Raw genomic sequence first — 23,210 nt, 5'->3', positions numbered from 1 at the left:
ATAGTATCAGACACGGTGCATATTGCTGCCAAAAAATGTCTCCTAAACTCTACCTAGTCATACCTCCCACTTCCCCAAACCTGTGGCAAACGCTAATCAGATTCTTATGGTCTCTAAAGTTTTGTCTTTTTTAGAATGTCATATAGTTGGAATCATACAGTATGTAGCTTCTGAAGATTTGCTTCTTTCACTTAGAAGTGTGCATTTAAGGGTCCTCTATTACTTTTCATGTCTATTTATTGCTGAATAATACTGCCTTGTATAGATGTACCCACAGTTTGCTTATTCATTCACCTATTGAAACACATCTTGCTCACTTTCAAGATTTTCCTATTAGGAATAAGGCTTCTGTAAACACTCACAGGCAAATTTTTTTGTGGACAAAATGTTTCAACTCATTTGGATAAATATTTAGGAGTGACATTGATAGACTATGTTTAGTTTTGTAAGAAACTGTAAGGGTATCTTCAGTGGTAACTGTACCATTTTGCATTCCCACCCACAATGAATGAAAGTTCCTATTGCTCCACATCCTCACCAATATTTGATGTCAGTGTTTTGGATTTTAACCATTCTAACAGGTATATAGTGGTATTTCATTGCCTTAATTTGCAGTTTCGTAATGACATGGTATTCAGCATCTTTTCATATGCTTAGTTCCCACTACGTATCTTCTTGGGTGATGTGTCTATTCAGACAGAGTTTGATATTTGGACAATGATGGGTTCATAGAGTAAGTGAAGAAATATTTCCCTTGCTGCTGTTGTTAGAGACAGATTGTATGGAAATCATCTGGGTTGGTGGTTTCTGTTTCAGAAGGTTTTTAATTATTAATTTCTTTAATAGATATAGGGCTGTTGAGGTTATCTATCTTACCTTGTGTGAGATTTGGTAGTTTGTGTTGTCTGAGGAATTGGTCCATTTTATTTAAAGTTGTCAAGTTTGTAAGCATGATGTTGTTCATAATACTCATTTATTATCCTTATAATGTCCATAGGATCAATGTGATGGCCAGTCTTTCATTTCCAATATTAAAACTTTGTGTTTTCTCTTTTTTTCTTGATTGGCTAGCCAGACTTGGCTGGAGGTTTATTAATTTTACTGACTTTTTTCCCCAATGAACCAGCTGATCCTAGTTTTTTAAGTGGCATAAAATATAAACTAGAAGAATCTATAGCAAAATGTTAATCATTGTCTATGGATGATGGGATTATGAATAACTTTTCTCCTTTGTACTTTTCAATATAATTAATACGTAATTTCATAATGAAAAATTAGTTTTTAGTTGTATCGCCTGCTGATCAGTATCTTTCCCTCAGACCAACATAATTATAACCAGTGTTTCATGATCTTCATGAAAAATCTAGCTCAGTATTCTTCTTTTTCATTTTTCACTGAACTTTGTCTTTGGAAACACTAAATTTACAGCTTATGGATAAAGGGACCAAAAAGCATTAAAACACTCAAAAATTATTTATTAATAGGTTATTTAGAAGAAAATAAAAATAACATCTGTTGAGGTGTTTTACACATGCTTTAATTTTTACTACAACTTTAACATGCAATGATTATTCTCTTTTTCAAACAAAGAATCTAAAACTCAAGAGAAATTAACTTGCCTGACTGAGGCTACATGAGTATGTGGAAAAGCCACAAAAAGTTCAGTACTAGGGTTCTCCTATTTCAAAATCTGGATTAGATAAAATGATTCAAGGTAGATTTTAACTATAAGAGTATATATCCATGGTGGAAAGGTTGATCTTTGTCATTCATTAACTATTAGTTTTCATTATGACATCACCTTTTACTAATGAAGCTATTTCTATGAGATATATAATTTAACCTTTTTTGAGTTTATGCATTACAGTTTCAAAAAGAGAAATAACATCTTTTAGAGATGAGTATCTTATTCATTGTTTGAGATATTAAAATGAATGTTTTATTTCAGCATTTATTTAGTTTTTAATGACATGAAAGATAACCTGGGGAGAGTGAAAATCTGGCCTAGAGTTGATTTTTCAAAAGCTATTTTCACATATAGAAAAATTTATCCCACCAAACATCATTTGTCTGGCTTAAAATAAAAAGTTAATATAGAAAGAGTGATTAAATATTTGTAAGTAAAGCTGTACATTTTGAACTTAGAAAAATTTAATGGTCTTTATATTCAATTGATTATTGATTGCCATTTATTTGACTGTGTAAGCATTTGTTATAATTTACATTTTCTTGAAGAATTCCTAAAATATCTAAAATAAGTGACAATCTCGGCATGCCTTGATACTATCTTAAAACTGGCAATTGTCTTAATCTAAAATTGTTGGCCCTTGAGCCAGGATGTTTATCACTGAAACTTTATGAAACCTTATAGCTATTTTTTAAAAATACCCCTTCCTGAAGCCTACAAGCTGTTTTCCAAAAATTAATGAGACACTGATTTAAAAAAAAAAAAAAAAAAAAAGGCAGTAAGAGTTCCTTGACCTATCAAAATTATGTTATGCTTGGCATGTGAATCATGTTTTTGGCACAGCAGTTCCAAAACAACTCCAGAATCTTACATGCTTATGGATGATCTGGTTCAGCTGGACTCCAGGCGGTGAGTGGGGAATAACGTTTTCACATGAGTGTTAGGTCCCAAGTTCCTCTTATGTTGTATGGTGATTCTGTCCTAGTGAGGGGGTAAAAATTTGAAACCTACGTAAGCCTACATAGCTACAGTTCTATAGGAGCTGGGTTTTTAATTATATAGAATGTTGAAACTTTGATTTGTCAGATTTTACAGAAAGTGACCAGTTTTCTTAATGAAAATTTAAGTAAAATCTTTCTATAAACTGACCTTATTAAATATACCTACAATGATATAGGATTAAAAAATAATGACTGGTAATTCTATCTTGTTTATAACTGGCTTTTGTATGGTGCTTCATAGTTTATAAAGTATTTTTACATTTTTTCATTTAATCCATAAGTTAGGTGATGTGATCCTTATTCACATATGAGGTAATTAAAACAACTTTGTGGCTTGAAAAGCTTAAACTAGTAAGTGGGATTCCACCCCACATTTTCAGAAACTTCAAATCTAGTTATCTTTCCATTACCCTACACTGCATCTTAGTTCCCATTCGCTGCTCTAAGTTTATGTAGATATTAGTAATATATTTGTGTACTACTGCAGCAATTAAAGGGAGTTGTTACTATATTCTTTATATTCCAACATATTATCTTTTCTGATCAATGTTTCGGGGTTGATTTGGGGGAGTCCTAGCTACTGATCCCAACTAGTATTTATTCATTATCATTCCAAAAAAGAAAAACTTTATTTTCCGTGCATTTTAGCAGAGACAAGTATTCAACTTCATTATATATTTCAAAAGTATGAAAATTGCGGTAATAGACCAGTGTTTTTCAAATTAGTTGCAGTATAACTGCCTTAGATGGTAATGATTTTGTGTTTGAGATTCTGCATATGAATTTATTTGGGAATAGCAATTGGGGAGAGTTTCTGCTGTAAGGGTTAAGTTTTAAAATCATGTCTATGCCAAATATATTTAGGATGACAATGTTATTATGCCTTCATAAAATTCAGTAGGAACCATTTTTGTTTTCCAGAAATTCTCTAATATATTACAACAGTTGGAATGTAAGGAGTATTCTTCTGGGAAAAAAAATTCATGTTTTATATTAAATAATACACTTATTTGTTTACCTGATTTTTACTCTTAATTCTTGTAACAAAGCCTTTAAACAAGATAATAAAAAACCGTTCTGACTTTTGAGCTATAGACTTTTACTTGTTTTCTTGGGCATCATTCCATTTTCTGAAATCTGTGGGCTTTTCTGGTGCTTTCTTCTATTTCTCTATTTTATGTTGTCTTTCATGGTGTGCAAAGTTTATTTCCTCCAGATATCTCCCCCTTTGTTCTGATTTCTTTCATAGCAAAAATAAAATTAAAGCACAATGATAAGTTGACTCTTTCAGAAAGTTAGATGACATTTAAAACCCTATTGTTGGAAAATTGTTAATTTATAACCAGCTCATTGTTCTTGCTATTTTGTCCCATAATAGTGCAGATTACTCTCCTTACAGCCTTCTCTGTTTATTTCTAGATGCCATGAGTTTAATTTTAAAGTTAGTTCTTCTCCCCTTACTGTTAGTTTTTTAAAAATTATTATGTGAGCCATTGCTGTGGAGAGTGGTAATTTTATTTGTTTTAATAAAGTTAGTATATTTAATGAATTTTTTCCCTCTTTTAAAGACTGTGAACCAGAAGAGCTGACTGACTGGTCTATGGATGAAAAATGTTCATTTTGTAACCTACAGAGAGAAGCAGTCAGTGTAAGTTTTAGTGCTATGAAATTATCTTTAAACTAATGCACAATTGTAACACAGTTTTTTTTTAAATCTCAATTTGTTTTGAAAATTTGTGACTCACAGTGGAAGTTTAAATATTTGATTTTGGTAAATGAAAATAATATTTTAAAGTCTTATGTTAGAAATCTAACATTTAGCTTAACTTGCAGGTGAAAATCCTAGAAAACTCTTCTTTTTTTACTTATTTATTTCACATTTCTTTCTTACTGTTCCCTGACTCATGAAGTTTAGTTCAGGTCTATTTTGTGTTTAGGTATAGAGGGATGAGCTTGAAGGCCTACTTTGGTCTGAGACCACCCTACAATCTGATGTCTTAGAAATTAATAGTAGGGGAATAATGTGCTACTTTTAGCCTTTCACTTACTCTTGAAGTCTTTTGGATATCATAATTATCTCCTGTGTAAATGATGACATATGTAAGTGTCTACTGTATAGAGGGCATAAACTGTGCAGCCAGCATCTTCTTGTGTGGTGGGAAATCCTGATTTCTTTTCTACCATTGTGAGAAGGGCTGAGAAGAAATGAAAACTTGAGAACTTGTACCAATTTTGGTCAGATTAGTGGGTAAACACAACTGCTTTGTTGTTAAAACTCTCTGATAGGATTACATTACTGGCATGCCAATACAGTGAATTTATTCACCAGTATGTTTTATATGCTCTTTTTTTTTTTTTTTTTTTTTTGCTATAGTTTTGCTAAGGAATAAGGTTATTTTGACTCTCTATCAGAGCTATTTCTTTTTTCCTTACTCTTATTCTGAAATTTGTGTTCCCTCTCTCTAATTTGATACAATTTAAAGGGTAGATCAAACGAGCATTTAGAGCATTAATTTTTTGTCTTTTTTAATGGAACTCCATGTTTGAATTAAAAAATGATTCTGGATGTTGTTGTTTTCTTACACTTTTAGGATTGTATACCATCTCTTGATTCTTCACAGTCAACACCAACAGAGGAGCTATCATCTCAGGGCCAGTCCAACACTGATAAGATTGAATGCCAAGCAGAAAATTACCTAAATGCACTCTTTCGAAAGAAAGGTAATATTGGTATGCTTTGTCATTTAAAATTTCCAATAGAGATATAAAATGTTTGAATTTTTTTACACTAAAGTTTTTTATATGTCAACCTCTCTACTTCACTCTTTATTCTTTCTTTATTCTTAATTTTTATATTTTTAGGGACAGTAGGAGTCTCAATCATTCTAGTACTAGTCTTGTATTAGCATTCCTCTTCAGCATTCTATTTTCAAATATCTCTCTGACTTTATCACACATTTTCCTCATCTACTATAGGCACCTTTAAAAATTTTTCCTTATGCTTCTGGTCTTTCTTATTGTATTGCTGTCTTGAACACTTCAAAATTTGTTTGATGTTCAATAAGTTATATGATATTATATTGCAAAGCTATACCTAATAATGTAATAGTTAAATCACTTATCAGTTTGGTTGGAGTGTATTTGCTGACTTACTATTTCAATATTTATTTGGTAACTTGAATTTGCTTAGTAGACATTAAAAAAAAATCAGTGTTCTTTTTTATTTCTTGTCTCTCCAAACTACTCAAACCAAAGAGCTTTTGTTTTACTTGTTCCCTTACTTTACACACATATATCAAGCAGAAGTAGTTTTTATATTTTAGTTACTTGGGAGAATTAGAGAAATGTAGAACCTTTCATGTTTTGTTCTTGGCTGTTCCCACAGTAATAGAGTGTCTTATTTTTACCACCTGGACATTTGGAGTAAAGTTATGGTGCATGTTTAGGTTGGGGGATTATCCTCTCTCTCAACTTTGAGATTAAGAAAATATTACCATATTGTCATCATCTACTTGTTGACCCTATTTTACTCCTCTTTGGAATGAGATATCACCAGATATTTTTCTACTAAATTGATAACTTTCATGTTTAAATCAATAATGTTTAAAATAGTACTTGCCTGTGGCACAAGAGTCTTTTGTTTAGTCTTAAGTGTTCTTTTATATGTTGAAATATGGAAATCCTCTTATTAAAAGAGTCATTAATATAATTTAAAGGCCTAAAATTAAGAACTATAATTTTTAAGAGCAAAAGACTGAAAATCTTTTCCTTTGTGTTACTGTTAAGAAATTCGCATTATCTTTAAAAATCAATTTTTTTTTTCAGAATTTTTAGTACAGTGTTAAAAATGTTATACAGCCAGGTGCAGTGGCACGTAACTATAGTCCCAGCTAATAGGTGGGCTGAGGTGGGAGAATTGCTTCAGCCCAGTTGTTCAAGGCCAGACTGGGCAACAAGACCTCATCTCTTTAAAACAATAATTTTACATGCTTTCTTTAAGGATTTTATAACATTAATTTAGAAAATTTTATTCTGTTAGTATTCACTTACAGGAAGAATTATGTTATCAGACTTGTATCACTAAGAGAACTGGAAGAAATATACACATTTACACACATGCACACAGTAAGTTTCATTTACCTTGGAACTCATTACTCAGTCTCTTTTTCCTTTGAGTCATTTGTAATGGTAATAACTAGAAGTATCAATAATAATAGCCTTTAATTTTTGATAGTATGGAGTTAACCTATGCTCCATTGCCCTATTAAGAGTAATCAGTAAAAACTTGGTACTATTTCAGCTGATTCAAGCATCTGGGTCTCCAAGAGGTCTCCTACCAATGGTTGGGTGAGTGTTCTTGGATATTTAGTGACCTCTCCATTTCTGGATTTCTTCAACATCTTTTGAAAGATTGCAGAATTTTTAAATTAAAGATTCTTCTTAGTGTTTTTGCGTTATTTTGGGCCTTTGTTAATTTCTTTATTTGTAATTCATCACTTTCCAAATTTAATTAAACATAAAAGATTTTCTGCTTGTTTACTTGGGCTTTTTAAATTTGCTTTCAATAAAATCATTTTAGAGATTTCCAAATGGTCTGACCAAGATGGAGCTAGAAGATAATAACAGTATCTTTTAAATGGTCTTAACTCCTTTTTTAGTTTGCCATTTGAGTTCTACTATTAACTCTACTTTGAAGTGAAAGGCAAGAAATATTATTTTAAAGACAGGAAATACTTCTGAGTCTTTGGAGTAGCATTTTAACATGTTATTAAAACATCTTTTTAGTGCAGATTTTTTTTTCCCTGAAAATATCCCAAATGCAGTCATTTTTAGGGATCCTGGATATGGATGGCATTAGTATTCCTGGTACTTTAAATCTTTTGCTTAGTTTGAGGAACATATGCATGTTGATCATCTTGCTAAAACATAAAGAATTCTTTTAATATCCTTATGGTAACTAATTTATTGTCTTTCCCAACTTATGCTTTTTGAGATGGTGCTAATGATAAATATAAGCTATTACTATTGAGAATATCACTACCTGGGATAATGATGATGATTGATATCATCAGTTGTGATTGAGCACTAAACCTTTTTTATGCTCTATCTCATTTAATGCCAAAACAATATTAAGAGGTAGGTACTGTTTAATAGGTAGGAACAGTGAAGCTCAGAGAAGTTAAATACCATGATTTTTAACTGTATGCTGAACATTTGAGTCATCCAGAAGAAGTTCAAAAAATGAACAGTGTTCTGTGTGAGGAGCACCTAGATTCTTTTAAGTACTAAATAGAAAACACTTCCCATTATCCACTAGTTCGCAGACTAGGATTAGAATTACTTTATTTGAATTAAGCAGACTAGAGAGGAACTATGAGGAATATTCTATATTTCTCATAGGTTTCTATTTTCTGTTCATGTGGCTTCTGAACAATTTCAGTGATTAATTTCCTTGTAGTGCTTAATAATAGATAGGTTGTAGGAATGCCACTGGCATTAAACCCTCTCAAGACTGGAAGAAGCATATTGCTTAAATACAGCTCAAGCAATTCATTGTATTTAGAAGCTAGTCAAAAATACTCTTTTAGGGTTGAATAAGTCAAATGCAAAGAGAAGGATGTTCTAGGACAAAGATGAACTTTTAACTAATTTTGTATATTCTTTACTTTAGAAATGTTTAAAAATTGAATTCCTTCTAGAGGTTAACACTAAAATTAAGTAGAGTGCTGGAGTAGAATGGAAATCTCCATAACAGGGACTTTGTTTTGTTTATTGCAGAATCTCAGCAACTAGGACAGTACCTGCATCTTAGGTCCTGAGTTAATATTTCTTGGGTGAATAAGTGACTACTAAGATAAACTCTACCTAGCTATCTTTCAGTTTCTCCAAATATTCAGTAGTATTAGTACTTCATTTGTTCTGTTTTGAAGAAGTAAATTATTTTGTACATACATATAGTTACCTTTCTCTGCTTTGTACTTAAAGTATTACTGGGTATAGTTTGAGTATCAGTTTGTTTGGAATGTTGATAAACGTAGGCATATAGCTATAAAATGCCTTGTCCACAGGTATTCTCATGAAATGTAAACTAAGTTATTTTGACCTTTAGCTACAGATTCTTTAATCACCTGAAATGTTTAAGTCACTGGCTTATGATTCAGGAAGATGTCTCATCTTTTATTTTTAAATTGAAGGCTGCTGGACTTGACTAAATTGGACAGATAATATGTACGTAGTAGCTGAACAAATCCTACTGCTATCTGTATAACAAAGTCATCCTTCATCAAAATGTAATGTTTTTCCTGCTTTAATACCCACACATGCTTAGTATTCACGTACCCACAATTCTGTGTTTTTTTCCTGAAGACCTTCTTGATGAATTTGATGCCGTTAGTTGAAAGCTTCTATGAACGAACTCTTTTCCCTTAAGTTAATTGATAGCCAGGTTTTATATTAACAACTTTTTTTTTCCCATACCTTTTGGGAACACAGGCCCTTTTTCTTTCAAACTGTTGTTTTGTTTTGTACTCTAGCATGATATAAATACTAGTATGGTTCACTGACCAGTTGGGTTATGACTGATGATAAAGTAATTGATTTCTTAAAAACAGGTAGTGTTAATCTTTTAGATTGCTTTTCTCTAAGTGCAGACATCCTTGATTGACTATGTAAATTTAACATGATTCATTCAGGCCTTAAGTATTTCTTATATAAGTGTTCCTTTGTGATGTCATTGTGGTCATACTTTGAATTTCTCTTATATAGATTGTCCTTTTGGAACTCTCAGGGAATTTTAAGTGTCGTAAAATAACTGATATACCATTACAAGCTGCATTCAGAGGTGTTCATGAAAAGATTTTTCTCCTTTTCTTACCAGGTATCTGTAAGATAGTAAACAAATTCTGAGAACACACTTAAAATTAGAACCAGATTGAAGACTTTTTACATTTCTGATAAAAATCTCCCTTTTACTTGCGAGTCCATCCGTAGAAGGAATTAAAGGAAATCTACCAGTTCATCCATCATCACCCAGATTCTCATCTCCCTTTGGCTTTTTAATTCCGTAATTTGACCCAGTCTCCTACCCCTTTACAATCACCCAGATTCTTTCTACTTTGTCTTCTGGAACTTCTGGTCTTCCATCAACAGAATCCCTCAGTCTCTTCTCTGAGTGTTCTTCTTTCTTTATTGCTCTAATTGAAACCTGTGTGTTCATAAAGGATGCTTTTGTAGCCTTCTCACTTGCTGATTGTTTTTAATTCCTTACTTTGTGTAACATAAGGAGGTAACTGGCAGGCAACCTCCAAAATCTTTATATCTGCCCTGCTTGCTCAAAACCATGACCTTCTTTGAAGCCATGACATTAAAGTATTCCATCTACATTATCGTCTTTACCAGGCTTTTTGCTTTCTTCCTCCCAAATACTATTCCCATCATAGCTCATGTTGACTTCAAATTCTATGTAGCTGATACATCTAACACCCTGGCCTCTCCATTACTTGATCTCTTCATTTCCAACATTCTTTTCCTTTATTCTACTCTAGCCACCTTTTCCCACATTCCTATACCTTTATCACCTCCCAAGTCTAATATTACCTATCCCTTTCTTTGACTACCATCTTATCCCAATACTCTCATTCCACTATTTATTTTTTATTTATTGTATTGATACATAATATTTATACATATTTACAGGATACATGTGATATTTTGATACGTGCATGAAATGTGTAATAACAAATTAGGGTATTTAGAATATCCATCACCTCAAATAGTTATTTTTGTGTTGAGAACATTTCACATCTTTGCTTCTATTTTGAAAAATACAATATATTGTTATTAACTTTAGTCACCCTACTGTACCATCAGACACTAAAACTTGTTCCTTCTAGTTAACTGTGTAGATATGTACCCAACCTCTTCATCCCCTCCCACCCTTGCCAGCCTGTGATAAATATCATTTTACTCTCTACCTCTATGGAGGTCAGCATTTTCTTAAGCTCCCACATATGAATGAGAACATGTGATATATGTCTTTTTGTGCCTTTCTTATTTCATTTAGCATAATGGCTGTCTAGTTCCATCCATTTTGCTGCAAATGGCAGGATTTTATTCTTTTTATGGCTGAATAGTATTTCATTATGTAGATATACCACATTTCCTTTATCCATTCGTAGACATTTAGGTTGGGGCCGGGCGCGGTGGCTCACGCCTGTAATCCCAGCACTTTGGGAGGCCGAGGCAGGCGGATCATGAGGTCAGGAGATCAAGACCATCCTGGCTAACACAATGAAACCCTGTCTCTACTAAAAATACAAAAAATTAGCCGGGCGTAGTGGCGGGCGCCTGTAGTCCCAGCTACTCAGGAGGCTGAGACAGGAGAATGGCGTGAATCCAGGAGGCAGAGTTTGCAGTGAGCCGAGATCGCGCCACTGCACTCCAGCCTGGGTGATAGAGTGAGACTCTGTCTCAAAAAAAAAAAAAAAAACAAAGACATTTAGGTTGAATTCGTAAGTTGGCTATTGTGAATAGTACTGCAGTAAACATGGGGATGCAGGTATCTCTTTGATATACTGATTTCCTTTTATTTGGGTAGATACCCAGTAGTGGGGTTGCTGGATTGTATGGTAGTTCTATTTTTAGTTTTTTTGAGAAACTTCTGTACTGTTTTCTATAGTGGCTGTACAATGTACACTCCCAGAAACTGTAAAAGAGTTCCCTTTCCCCTTCATATAAGCCAGCATTTGTTATTATTTGTCTTTTTTAATAATACCCAGTCTAACTGAGGTAAAATGATGTCTCATTGTGGTTTTGAATTGCATTTATTTCCCTGATGAGTAGTGATGTTGAACATTTTTTTTCATATGCCTGTTGTCCATTTGTGTGCTTTCTTTTAAGAAATGTCTATTCAGGTCCTTTGCCCACTTTTTAATGGGATTATTTGTGCAGGTATCCAATTTATTTTTTCACCTCATTGCAGCCTTCAATCTGTAGAACACACCACTTTCACTCTTGAGTACCTCCTCATGATTTCACTTCTCTCTGTACTCAGTTCAGATACTGTGCTTGATAACCATGATCATTTTTCATGTAAAATCTTAACTCCCTTTCCTCTCTTTGCCTTTGTCATGTTTGACACTCAGAATCTTATCTGTGTTTTAATTCACTTCTCATTTACTACACGCTTATTTACTACACGCTTATTCTGTAATCGCTGAACTTGACAAGAGGAAAATATCCAATCATGCTGTTTTTCTAGGTCTCCTTTATCTAGTCGATTTCCTCTCTTACGGGTAGTTATTTTCTCTCTCTCTCCTCAAACCTCCACCAACTAAAAATTCTCTTTCCTTTTTGTAGAATAGTCACCTTCTATTATACTGTATACTCTATTTGTTTTATTTTTTGTTTGTTATCTGTTGCCTTCTGCTAGAATATAAGCACCATGAGGAACTGAATTTTTGTCAACTAGTATATTTCAAAAACTAGCACACAGTAGGTATTTATAATAATATTTGTTATTGTCCATACTTTTGCCACCTCCACTTTCCACCTTCCCTTCTCTTTTCAATCCATCCTAGTTAGACTTTCTTTCCTACCACTCCGCTGAAATTGTTTTATCAATTTCACTGATAATTCCATTTTGTCCTATTCAAAGGAATGCCAGTCATTTCTCATCTTAGCCTTTCAGCATCATTTGATAGAGCTGATCACTTTCTTGGTTTCTGGAAAATTATACCCTTCGGATTTTTTTTGCCTTTCTCACAAATTGGTTCTTTCACATGATCCTTGCTGGTTTTCTTCTTCTTGACCTTTAAACGTTGAAGAGCCCTAAGAATTAGTCCTCAGCTGTCTTCTCTTCTTGATATACATTCACTCACTTGATGACCTCACTCAGTCCTATGGCTTTAATTATCATATGTGTGCTGATAATAACTACATAGTCAATCTAATCCTGACCTTTCTTCCCGCTTTACCAACTCTTAAATATCTAACTGCCTAGTTGATATTCTTCACTACAGTGGCTAATAGGCATCCCACAATGACCAGTCTAAAACAGAATACTTGATTTTAGTCTATTCCCCTTCCCCAGTTTTTTCCATCTTTGTGAAAGGTATCACTTGTGACTCAGTTGGTCAAGCCAAAAGGCCAGGAGCCTTCTTTGATTTCTCAGTATCTTTTACAGCCCACATGCAACCTATTATCAAGTCTCTACCTTCAAATCTATTCTAAATTTCACCATGTCTCATCATTTCCATTGCTACCACCTTAATCTGAGGCCCATCTGGTCTGGTTATACTACTAAAGAGCCTTCTAACTAGTCCTTTTGTTTCTACTTCTCCCCCATCTTACCTATTCAGCTTTCTATGTAGAAAGAAAAATGATGTTTCTAAAGCATCAACCAGATCATTATTCTTCTGTCCAAAAGCATTTAGTGGCTTTACATGTCATTTAGAATAAAATCTCTCAAGGACTCTATGTGGTCTGGTTCTGCCTATTCCTTGACCACATCTTATTATTCATTCTTTTGAATACTTACTGGCTTTTTGCTTTTCCTCAAATGTGCTAACCTTATTTTCTTCTCAGGATCTTTACACTTGCTGTTACCTCTGTCTGGAATCCTGTTTCTACCAGTGCACTTTGCTAATTTCTTCATATCATCAAATATTGCCTCTCTCCTGACACTGCACTGCCCTCACCACCGTATTGATAATTCATCTCAGTCACTCTTTCACGTTATGTTATGTTATGTTATGTTATGTTATGTTATGTTATGTTATGTTATGTAATTTTTGAGACAGAGTCTCGCTCTGTCACCCAGGCTGGAGTGCAGTGGCCGGATCTCGGCTCACTGCAAGCTCTGCCTCCCAGGTTCACGCCATTCTCCTGCCTCAGCCTCCCGAGTAGCTGGTATTACAGGTGCCCACCACCATGCCCAGCTAATTTTTTGTATTTTTTGTAGAGATCAGGTTTCACCGTGTTAGCCAGGATGGTCCCAATCTCCTGAACTCGTGATCTGCCCGCTTCAGCCTCCCAAAGTGCTAGGATTACGGGCATGAGCCACCGTGCCCAGCCCTCATGTTATTTTTTTAAAGTCTCCTTGACTCCTTTTCAAATCTTCTTATCTGCCACTTCTGGCATGTAAGAACAAATTAGGCAGGGATTTTGTGTTTTGTTATATCCCTAGCACCTAGAATAGTACCTGGCACCATTAACACTCAATAAGTTAATTGAGTGCATTTAAACATTTTAGAAAAGAAATGTTTTCAGAATCAAAATCAATGCTTTAAAATCATGATGGCCTTTCAATGGTTTTTAAAAAATGTAACTCACAGCTGCAGTATGCTAGACCTTTAGATAAACATCATGAGTGAGTCCTGGCAGATGACAAGTAAGTGCTTATATTCTAAGATGTTCTAGGGATCCACCAGAAATACTGAAAATATAAGTGATTCTATATTCCTTTCAGAAATGTTTAGTCATTATTCATTTAGTGGTTTTGTACTTCCCTAATATCCTTTGGGGTAAATGTTTAAATTTGAGGGGAACAGATGCAGGCGGAGTTGTGGAGAAAAGGGAAGAATTATACACTGCTGGTGGGAGTGTAAATTAGCTTAGGCATTGTGGGAAGCAGTGTGGCAATTCCTCGAAGAGCTAAAAACAGAACTACCATTCAACCAAGCAATCCCATTGCTGGGTGTATGCCCAAAGGATTATAAACTATTCTACCATAAAGACCCATGCATACATATGTTCATTGCAGCACTGTTTGCAGTAGCAAAGGCTTGGAATCAACCTAAATGCCCATCAGTGGTAGACTGGATAAAGAAAATGTGGTGCATATATACCATAGGATACTATGCAGCCATGAAAAAGAATGAGATCATGTGCTCTGCAGCAACATGGATGGAGCCAGAGGCCATTATCTCTAGTAAACTAATGCAGGAACAGAAAAAAAAAAGTATCACTTATAAGTGGGATCTAAAATAATAAGAAGTAATGGCACAAAGAGGAGAACCATAGACACTGGGGCCTACTTGAGGGAGGAGGATGGGAGGCAGGTGATAGGAGGGAGAGGATCAGGAAAAATAACTGTTGGGTATTATGCTTAGTACATGATGAAATGGTCTATGTGCCAAACCCCCATGACATGAGTTTGCCTGTAATAACAGACATGCACATGTACCCCTGAACATAAAATAAAAGTTTTTAAAAATTGTTTTGAGGGGAAATAAATGGTTTTTTAAATTTATCTTTATATAATTTGTTAGTTTTTCTAAATAATTTCTTTGTGTATTCTAATTCATTACAGTAGGTGAGAATGCAGACCTGATCATCAAAAGAGATGTAATTCTATTGGGGGCCCTATTTTTTGAATTACCATCTGTCTTTAGGTAATGCTTCTTCCCTGTGCTGTCTCTAATATGGCAGTCAGTAAAATTAGCCTGTATTTAATATATAGCAATCTGTATGTGCTGTTCAAAATTCTTTATATTTAAGTACTTAATGGGAAGAAGCACTTTTATGTGGAAGTAACAGAAGAACTAATATGTGCTATATGACTGGCTGGTATTACAGTATCTTCAGTAAGCCTTTTTAATGATATTTCTCCCAGTTTTCTTGAGTAACTCATGAATTCACCAACTGTATCATCACCTGTATAGAATGCTACTAATTTAGTTCTTTCTTTTCCCCAGTTGTGACTTTTCCCCCAAGCACAACTAGCATGTTGGGCTTTATAAAACATATTTCTGGTCCATGACTAGTTTATTAATTTAAGAAAGATTTACTAAGCTCCTACTACATGCCAGGTACTGCTCTAGTGAACAAAAGAAAAAATATCCCTGTCTTCATGGACCTTTATGTTCTAGTGAAGAGAGGCCGATAATAAACAAGTAAATTATACCTGTGATTGAATGTGTATATACACACACCCAAACCTTTCACATGCTGGTTGTATATGAATATAGATAAGTGCCATGGAGACAAAGTGGAAAGAGGGACATAAAGCATGGAGATAGTGATTACATTTTTATAAATGGTAATCAGATGACATTTGAGCAGAGATGTAAAAAAAGTTGAGGTAGCAAGCCATAGAGATCTTAGGAGAAATATATTTCAGGAATTAATAGCAATTTTGAGAAATTATGGATTTGGCATGTGGTAGGTGATTGCCATTCCCATTCTTCAGTTTTATATAATGTTTGTTTTTCTCTAAAGAACAATCTAAAATTGTAGCATTGTAAAGCAGGAAGGGGGGGATTTAGAGATTGTCTGTGTTTCTTTGCATACAGAGAAATAGTAACTTCACCAATGAACATGTACTGTGGTGTAAACAAATAATGAAATGTTAGATAATTAATGATCGTCAATAGCACTTAGCAAAATAAATAAGACAAGTTTTTAAATGTCCGATTAATGGATTATAGAGTTGGTTGTGTGAAATATGGTGGTTAAAAAAAGAAATAGGAGCTTTAGCTCCCATTGCTGTTTGGTAGTGAATTAAGCCAGAGTGAACTGGTGAAGTAGTGAAATAGATGCCCGAGGTTCATCCTTGTCTGAATCCATGGAAGTAACTCTGAACCATCAACTGAAGCAATAGACAAAGCAACTGGATGAAAAAACTCCTCAGAATGAATAAACTGTTTAAAGTTACTTCACTTGCACTTTTTCAGCTCCTGGTCACCCAATACTTTATTTGTAGTTTAATTTTTTAATGTGATGAGTCTTCTCCAGTCATGATCAAACTCACTTGTAACAACGAACATTTTATTTGTGTGGTCTAAATTTTTTTTTTTTTAAGATTCGGTGTCAAGTATTTGTGACTCCTTTTTCTTTGCTTGACTAGTGATGAGCATCAAGTGGAAAGATTTTTTCAGTTATAAACTTCAACATTTCTACTGTCCATTTCATTAAATTCAGCCTCCTTTAGCAAGATGTAAGACTTTTTGCTTTACAGTCAACATTTCCGTTAACTCCTGGAAGTTAGCAAAATATGTACTAGATTCTTCCATACTCCATTCATTGTTTGCGGTGATACTTTCCGCCAAGCCTGATTGGCTAATAGTATCATCTTATCAAAACTCTTTCATAAATCCTACATTAAAGAAGTGTTAAATGTATTAGCACCCCACATCAGATATTCATCATCAATATACTTGAAGTGTGTGATACGTCCTTTGTCTGTAGGCTGCGTTAATGACATTCAATTGGAAGGCAAAAGAGTCCATTTAAATATTCCCTTCAGAAATAATGTTAACCAGAAAGAGATGTACATAAGCCTGTTCTATTATCAGAAGTGCCTTGTTTAAGATTTTCTTTCTCCATATGTTCCTTGATGAATAATAAAGAATGATTCTGTACAACATCATGAATACCTTTATACCCAAGCTTTATGATTTGAACACCATAAAATAAGCATTCCTTCCTTTAATGAATTCCATTAATGAATTCCTTTAATGAATTCCATTCATTCCTTCCTTTAATTCCTTCCATATGTTCCTTGATGAATAATAAAGAATGATTCTGTACAACATCATGAATACCTTTATACCCAAGCTTTATGATTTGAACACCATAAAATAAGCATTCCTTCCTTTAACATTACCTTAAGGGTGCTTGAGTTTTTCAAGTGGTATACCAAAAAAGGTTTTAGCTTAATATCATCTTTACACTTTCCACTTAAAAAGTAATGATGAGCTGTCTTTGACATCTTGATGTTCTAATGCTGTTCTTATCTAAAAAAAAAAATTGAGGTGGAATTTTTCCCCCATAAAAGCTCTAGTTCATCAGGATTAAAAATGTGCATAGTGGTTTAAACACATTTGTCAATAGTGTAGTTTTTCACATTCAACAAGGAGTGTTGCTACAGCCTGTCAGCAGAAACTACTCACTGAACTGTGATCCTCAAATTATGTAGTTTGTACAGTTCTTAAGTTTCTCAGACCCTTCTGTACGTCCTTTAAAACTCAACTCTTTCACTGAATTATTGCCTTCTTCATCTGAGGTACACTATAAATACAATGTGATTGTTAGAGAATTTAAGAAATAGATTTTATGGAATCAAAAGAAGTATAAATTCAACTTGAAGTAAGAGTTAGTAGAAGAAAGTGTATTGTTTCTAGTACAGGCTTTACAATAGCAATAACAGTTGAGCAGAATTCCCTCAGTAGAAGAAAGCAAAGGAAAATGGATAGCTCCTGTATCAGGGTGCTTGATTTAAAGTTACTAACTTTGGCCATGTTAAGGAAAAGGGGATTATTGGGAGACTATTGAGGGCTCTCATAATATCTAGAGGCTAGAGGGCCAAGGTTGGCAAATAAGAATCCAAGAATACAAAGGAACCACAGCCAAGGACACATTATAATAAACAAGTCTGCATGACCTCAGGTTTATGCTCCCATAATGTGTTCGTTTTTTGAAGTCCTGAGAGGATTCATTTAATTGGCCCATTCTAAGACATCTCTCTGCCCACCCTTAGCACCACTGAGAAGGAGAGGAGGGATCTGGCCCCTTCCACATCGATTGTACATGTAGTCAAAGGATGAGAATAGCACTCTGGAAAATGAATATGCCCAAACAGACCAGGTGTATAAAAAGCATAAGATTCTAGAGTTGTCAGGTGAAGTGTGTATGCTTTTTATAATGGTACTCTCTACCTGCTAGCTAAATCCTAGAAAAGGGGGAATTAGGGTACTAAAAATAGGAGACTTGGTTGCTGGACAGTACACACACACAAAACCAGATGTCCATTAAACCCCTTAATTTGCCAAAAACAAGGACATATTCTCAGCCCTTAGGCTGCTTAGACCCTACAGTATTTGACTTTGTTGATCACTCCTCTCTTTTTTTGGAAACTCTCTTTCCTTTGGCTTTCACTGTACCATTTTCTTTTAGTTGTCTTTACTCCTCTGAAAATTGTTTCCCATTTTCTCCCTTTTTTTTTTTTCCTTTGATATAAAGAGGAAGGTATAAGTCGGGTAAGGTAGATTTTCTTATTCTTTGTTTCATCCCTTAAATGTTATTCTCTTAAGGCTCAATTCTCATCCTCCTTTTAATTTTATGCATTCTCCCTGGACAACCTTAAGCTTCAGGTTCTCACATCCTCGTGATAGACAATCCGCATTGCTGGTCATGATTTTTCAAGTTCATATTCCTGGCTGCTTCTAGGATATCTACTTCCAGATGCAACCCACAAGAATTTCAAAGGAGGTACTATGTATAACACTGGAAAATTTTAGTTATTCCTTTTGACTTCTACTCCTGTCTCCTCTGTTAAAATATGAAATCTTTGAGGACAGACACTGTCTTTTATTTCATCATTTTTTTCTAGTACTTAGCACATGTATTTATGCTCAATACATGTGTAATGAATGTTTCCTATTCTGTTCTCCAGAAAATGGGAAGTTTAAAACCCTATTCTGTGGCCCAGGTTCCTTATATAAATAACCCATATCCCCAGTTACCTTGATTAGAAACTTCACACTAAGTACTTGTTGAGTAACTGAATCTACCAGGTCCCCTCAATCCCATTGATTCTACTTAAAATATTATTTTTTTATTGACCATACAGGTGTTCATATTTTCTTGGCTATACCTTAACCCTCCACATATTTATCACTTTCTTTTAAAACAAAGCCATTATTCTCTTACCTGCTGCTGCTTAGTATCAACACTGAAATCCAATTATATTTATGTGTACTTTAGTGTTTTTCTGCTTCTTATTTCCTCTTTGCTTGATAAACTCTAAATCATCTTTCACGGAAGAAATGTTTCATATTCCTTGATTCCTTTCCTGTTTTCCTTTTCACTACCTCCAGGCAAAAATAAAAGTTTCCCTCTTAGATTTCCTGTAACACATTGTATATGCAAAATGGAACATAAATTAGATGTGCTTTGCCAAAAAGAGAGAGGATAATAAGAAACTAAAACCTATGTGGGTATCTGTTATGCTTGGTGAGAATACACCCTATACAGATGGTGATACTGGAGTTAATGGATTTACTGCTCTTTTAAAAAAATGTCCTTATTGTAAATTGACAATTTATAATTGCATAAATTTATGGGGTACAAAGTGATTTATGAACACAACTTGGAATAATTAAATCAAGCTAGTTCATACATCCATCACTTCAAATACCTAACATTTTTTATGGTGACAACATTTGAAATTTACTCTCTTAGCGATTTTGAAAGGTATAGTACTCTATTTTTAACTCTATTCATCACATTGTGCAATAAATATAAAAAAAATCCATACTCCTTTTGAGATTGTATACTCTGTGACCCTGTCTCCCCATTTCCCGTACCCCCAGCTTTGGATTCTACTCTCTATTCCTTGTATTCTACTCTTCTGCTCTCTGCTTCTTGAATTTGATTCTTCTGGATTTCACGTACAAGTGAAGACATGTAATATTTATCTTTCTGTGCCTGGCTTACTGCACTTTATATAATGTTCTCCAATTCCATCCATGTTGTTGCAAATGACAGAAATTTCCTTCTTTAAGGCTGAATAGTATCCCATTGTGTGCGTGTGTGTTGAGTGTGTGTGTACACATATGTGTATATGTACACACACCACATTTTCTTTATTCAGATTCATCTGCTGCTGGACACTTAGCTTGATTCCATGATTCAGCTGTTGTGAATAATGCTACAATGAACATGGGAGTGTAGACATTTCATCAACAAACTGATTTCAAATCTTTTGGGTGAATACCCAGAAGTGGGATTGTTGGATCATACAGTAATTCAATTTTCAGTTTTTCTGAGGAACTTCCATCCAGTTTTCCATAATGGCTATACTAATTCACATTTCCACCAACAGCACACGTGGGTTCCCTTGTCTCTGCAATTTTTTCCTCTTTTAATAGCTCTTAGTTTCTATATGCCTCACTTACTCTAAGTATCTCTGCAAATAGAGTGTAATTCTCATGTTTAAAAGATGTATGTTTCCTAATACACAATGATGTATGAGATTATAGACCTTAAAAGATGTAGACTGCACTTATGTGCTATTTAAGGGATTTTTAAGGATAATTTTGACTCTACCAGGATGAATTTTACCTTTCTTTATCAATTTTAGATATTATTTTGTCATTATCTTCTTAAGAGTATTGATCTTAGTAAATTTTAAACTCCTTAGAGGCAAGGAATACCTTAATAAGATTTATATTTTCAGTTCCTTGTGTAATACATTTATGTTTTGAATGAATTTAAGTCTGTGACATAAAACAAAAACATAACATGCTCTTCAAATGGGATGTATACTTGCTTCTCGATTTACTAAATTACACATTTTAGGTATAAGTGGTGGGAAAATGAAGTCTTTTTTTAAAAACTGCACGTTTATACACATTACATGCATGCGTGTGGTTTTTAAAATAACATGGCTAAAGCAGTCTAACGAATTTTAGGATACCATATACAGTAATACAGTTCAGAAAAATTGCTAAAAGGCCAAGGAAATAAAGGAGGAGCCTACTCAAAACATAGTGTGAAAGCAGTTTACTGTTCAGCATTCATCTTCTTGGTTGCCATATGGTTAGATGTCTTAACGTTTTGCTCTATAAAATAATAGTTTCTGAGGTAGGTTTTCATGGTTTTGTTTTGTTATGAGAACTGATGTTTACATATGCAATTTTCCTGCCACAAATTTTGTGTTAGAGGATGCTGTGGAAACAAGAGTTTGGTTTTTTTAAACTCCTCAGAAAATCTGTATGTCTTCAAGGTCTGCTTTTCCCTGATTTTTCTGTTTCTTACTTTTTAAATTCTGTCTCATTAAGTTTTTAAGTTCTTCATGGTGTTTAAATGTGTTTAAAACAGTGGTTATCTCTGTTATAAAAACAGCAGGCTATTAGGTAACTTTTCGAGTGAAACTACTGTAACAACTATTTTGCCTAGTTTTTTTTAAAATATAAGATATACGTTGTCAAAGCATAAATACAGAAAATTTTCACAGCCATTATATATAATGCATATAAAACCCTAATCCAGATTTCTTAAAACTTTATTTCTTCTTGATATCTTAACCATAAGACTAATTTGATTGTAGTCTGCCTACAAACTTAAGATAGCCCAACATACTAAATTTGGTGGTATTAGAATCTCAAGTTCATGGCCTTTTAAGGAAAAAGTAAAATTTGTAATGCTTGTAGAAATTAACCAAGGACTGAAATATTCTAAGTCTCCTGAACTTGGAAAGGGAGAAAAGGAGGGGTATATTGCTGGGTCAACTATTTTTTTTGCTAGATAATTTTCTCTATATATTCCATATATTCTAGTTGTATTGATGATAAATTCTAGTGTTAAAAAAAAAACCCAAGTTATAAGCCAGTGACTGAATCAATCCAACATCTCAACTATTTTATAAAAGGTTGAAGTTCTGTCATGTCATAAGTGATTCTGATATTTTTTGTTTCTATTCTCACATAAAGATTATTGTCTTTTAAATGCAATTTTTATAATAATAGTACTCTGTAAAACATGCTTTAATAATACATGAGTTTTCCTGTGTATCTCATTTAATAATGTGATGTAGAGTTAACTGCTGTCAAGAATTACCCTTATATCTAAGGTACTTTGGAACCTCAGTGTCTTAGTCTTTCTCCATGTTTCTTATTTACTAAGATATAAGGAGTCTATAACTCTTGCAGAGGGTATGATTAAATACCGTACCTGGGAATTGTGATAAATTAGTTTTGTATATTATTTCACCATTTTTCATCTTACGTATAATTATGAACTGTCTGCTGCACCTTACTGTCTGCTATTGGCTAGTTGTATATTATATCCACAGCCTGCTCATACTGTTTTTGTAAAGTTTATCTATAGACTTTCCAGCCTGTAGAACTGTGAGAAACAAATTTCTGTTGTTTATAAACTATCCAGTCTTAAGTATTGTATTATTGCAGCCCAAATGGACTAAGAAAAGTGCTCTGTAAAATAGTATGTGCGTATAGTCAGGGGTTATTATATAAGATGCCCGCTGAAGTGCAGGACTTCTATTTATATACATCCTTCATAAAATAAGGATTCTCCAATAAAAGGAACCAAAGCCCCTTGGAGAAGTGGTTGTTTTCATGGCTGGGGCTAGGAAAATGCAAGATGAGCAACATTTTGTGTTGCCAGAAAGTAAGGAAGTGCTCAAAAACAAGTATGAGAACACAGGAGCCATCCTGAAAGAGCTCCTGATCGCCAGAGATGCAACAATTTGAGCAACAAAGTAAACAATAGTTTTAACAATAATTTGGATTATTACCCATAGAATAAAATAAATATCTATGTTTTAATACTGATATAAGTGAATAAATAAATGAGGAGGAAGGGGCAGTTCTTTCTTACAGAAATAAATATTCCAATTAAAAAATGTGGAATGGGATAGTAAATAGGTACAAAGAAAAGGTAGAAGATTGAATAAGACCTAGTATTTGATAGCACAACAGGAGGACTATAATCAATAATAATTTAATTGTACATTTTAAAATAACTAAAATCAATGAGCCTACCTAAAAAGACTCTGTATC

At 33.9% G+C, this 23,210-nt stretch overlaps 1 protein-coding gene across 27 annotated transcripts in view; it reads left to right on the top strand.

Moving 5' to 3' along the window:
• LCORL (ligand dependent nuclear receptor corepressor like) overlaps positions 1 to 23,210 on the top strand; it is a 178,023-nt gene that overhangs the window by 57,134 nt on the left and 97,679 nt on the right. For 13 of the 27 annotated variants that reach the window (XM_028848148.2, XM_015138046.3, XM_015138044.3 and 10 more), the window contains exons 3-4: positions 4,257 to 4,336; positions 5,280 to 5,409. In XM_028848148.2, coding sequence (XP_028703981.1) covers positions 4,257 to 4,336; positions 5,280 to 5,409 — 210 coding nt within the window. Of the gene's footprint in view, positions 1 to 4,256; positions 4,337 to 5,279; positions 5,410 to 6,727; positions 6,814 to 6,988; positions 7,036 to 23,210 lie in introns of those variants that run through there. The other 14 variants (XR_013417786.1, XR_013417784.1, XR_013417785.1 and 11 more) reach the window with 5 other exon arrangements.

This window comes from Macaca mulatta, chromosome 5 (assembly GCF_049350105.2).
Source record: "Macaca mulatta isolate MMU2019108-1 chromosome 5, T2T-MMU8v2.0, whole genome shotgun sequence".
Taxonomy (NCBI): Eukaryota; Metazoa; Chordata; class Mammalia; order Primates; family Cercopithecidae; genus Macaca; species Macaca mulatta.
This window is presented reverse-complemented; position numbering and strand designations above follow the sequence as displayed.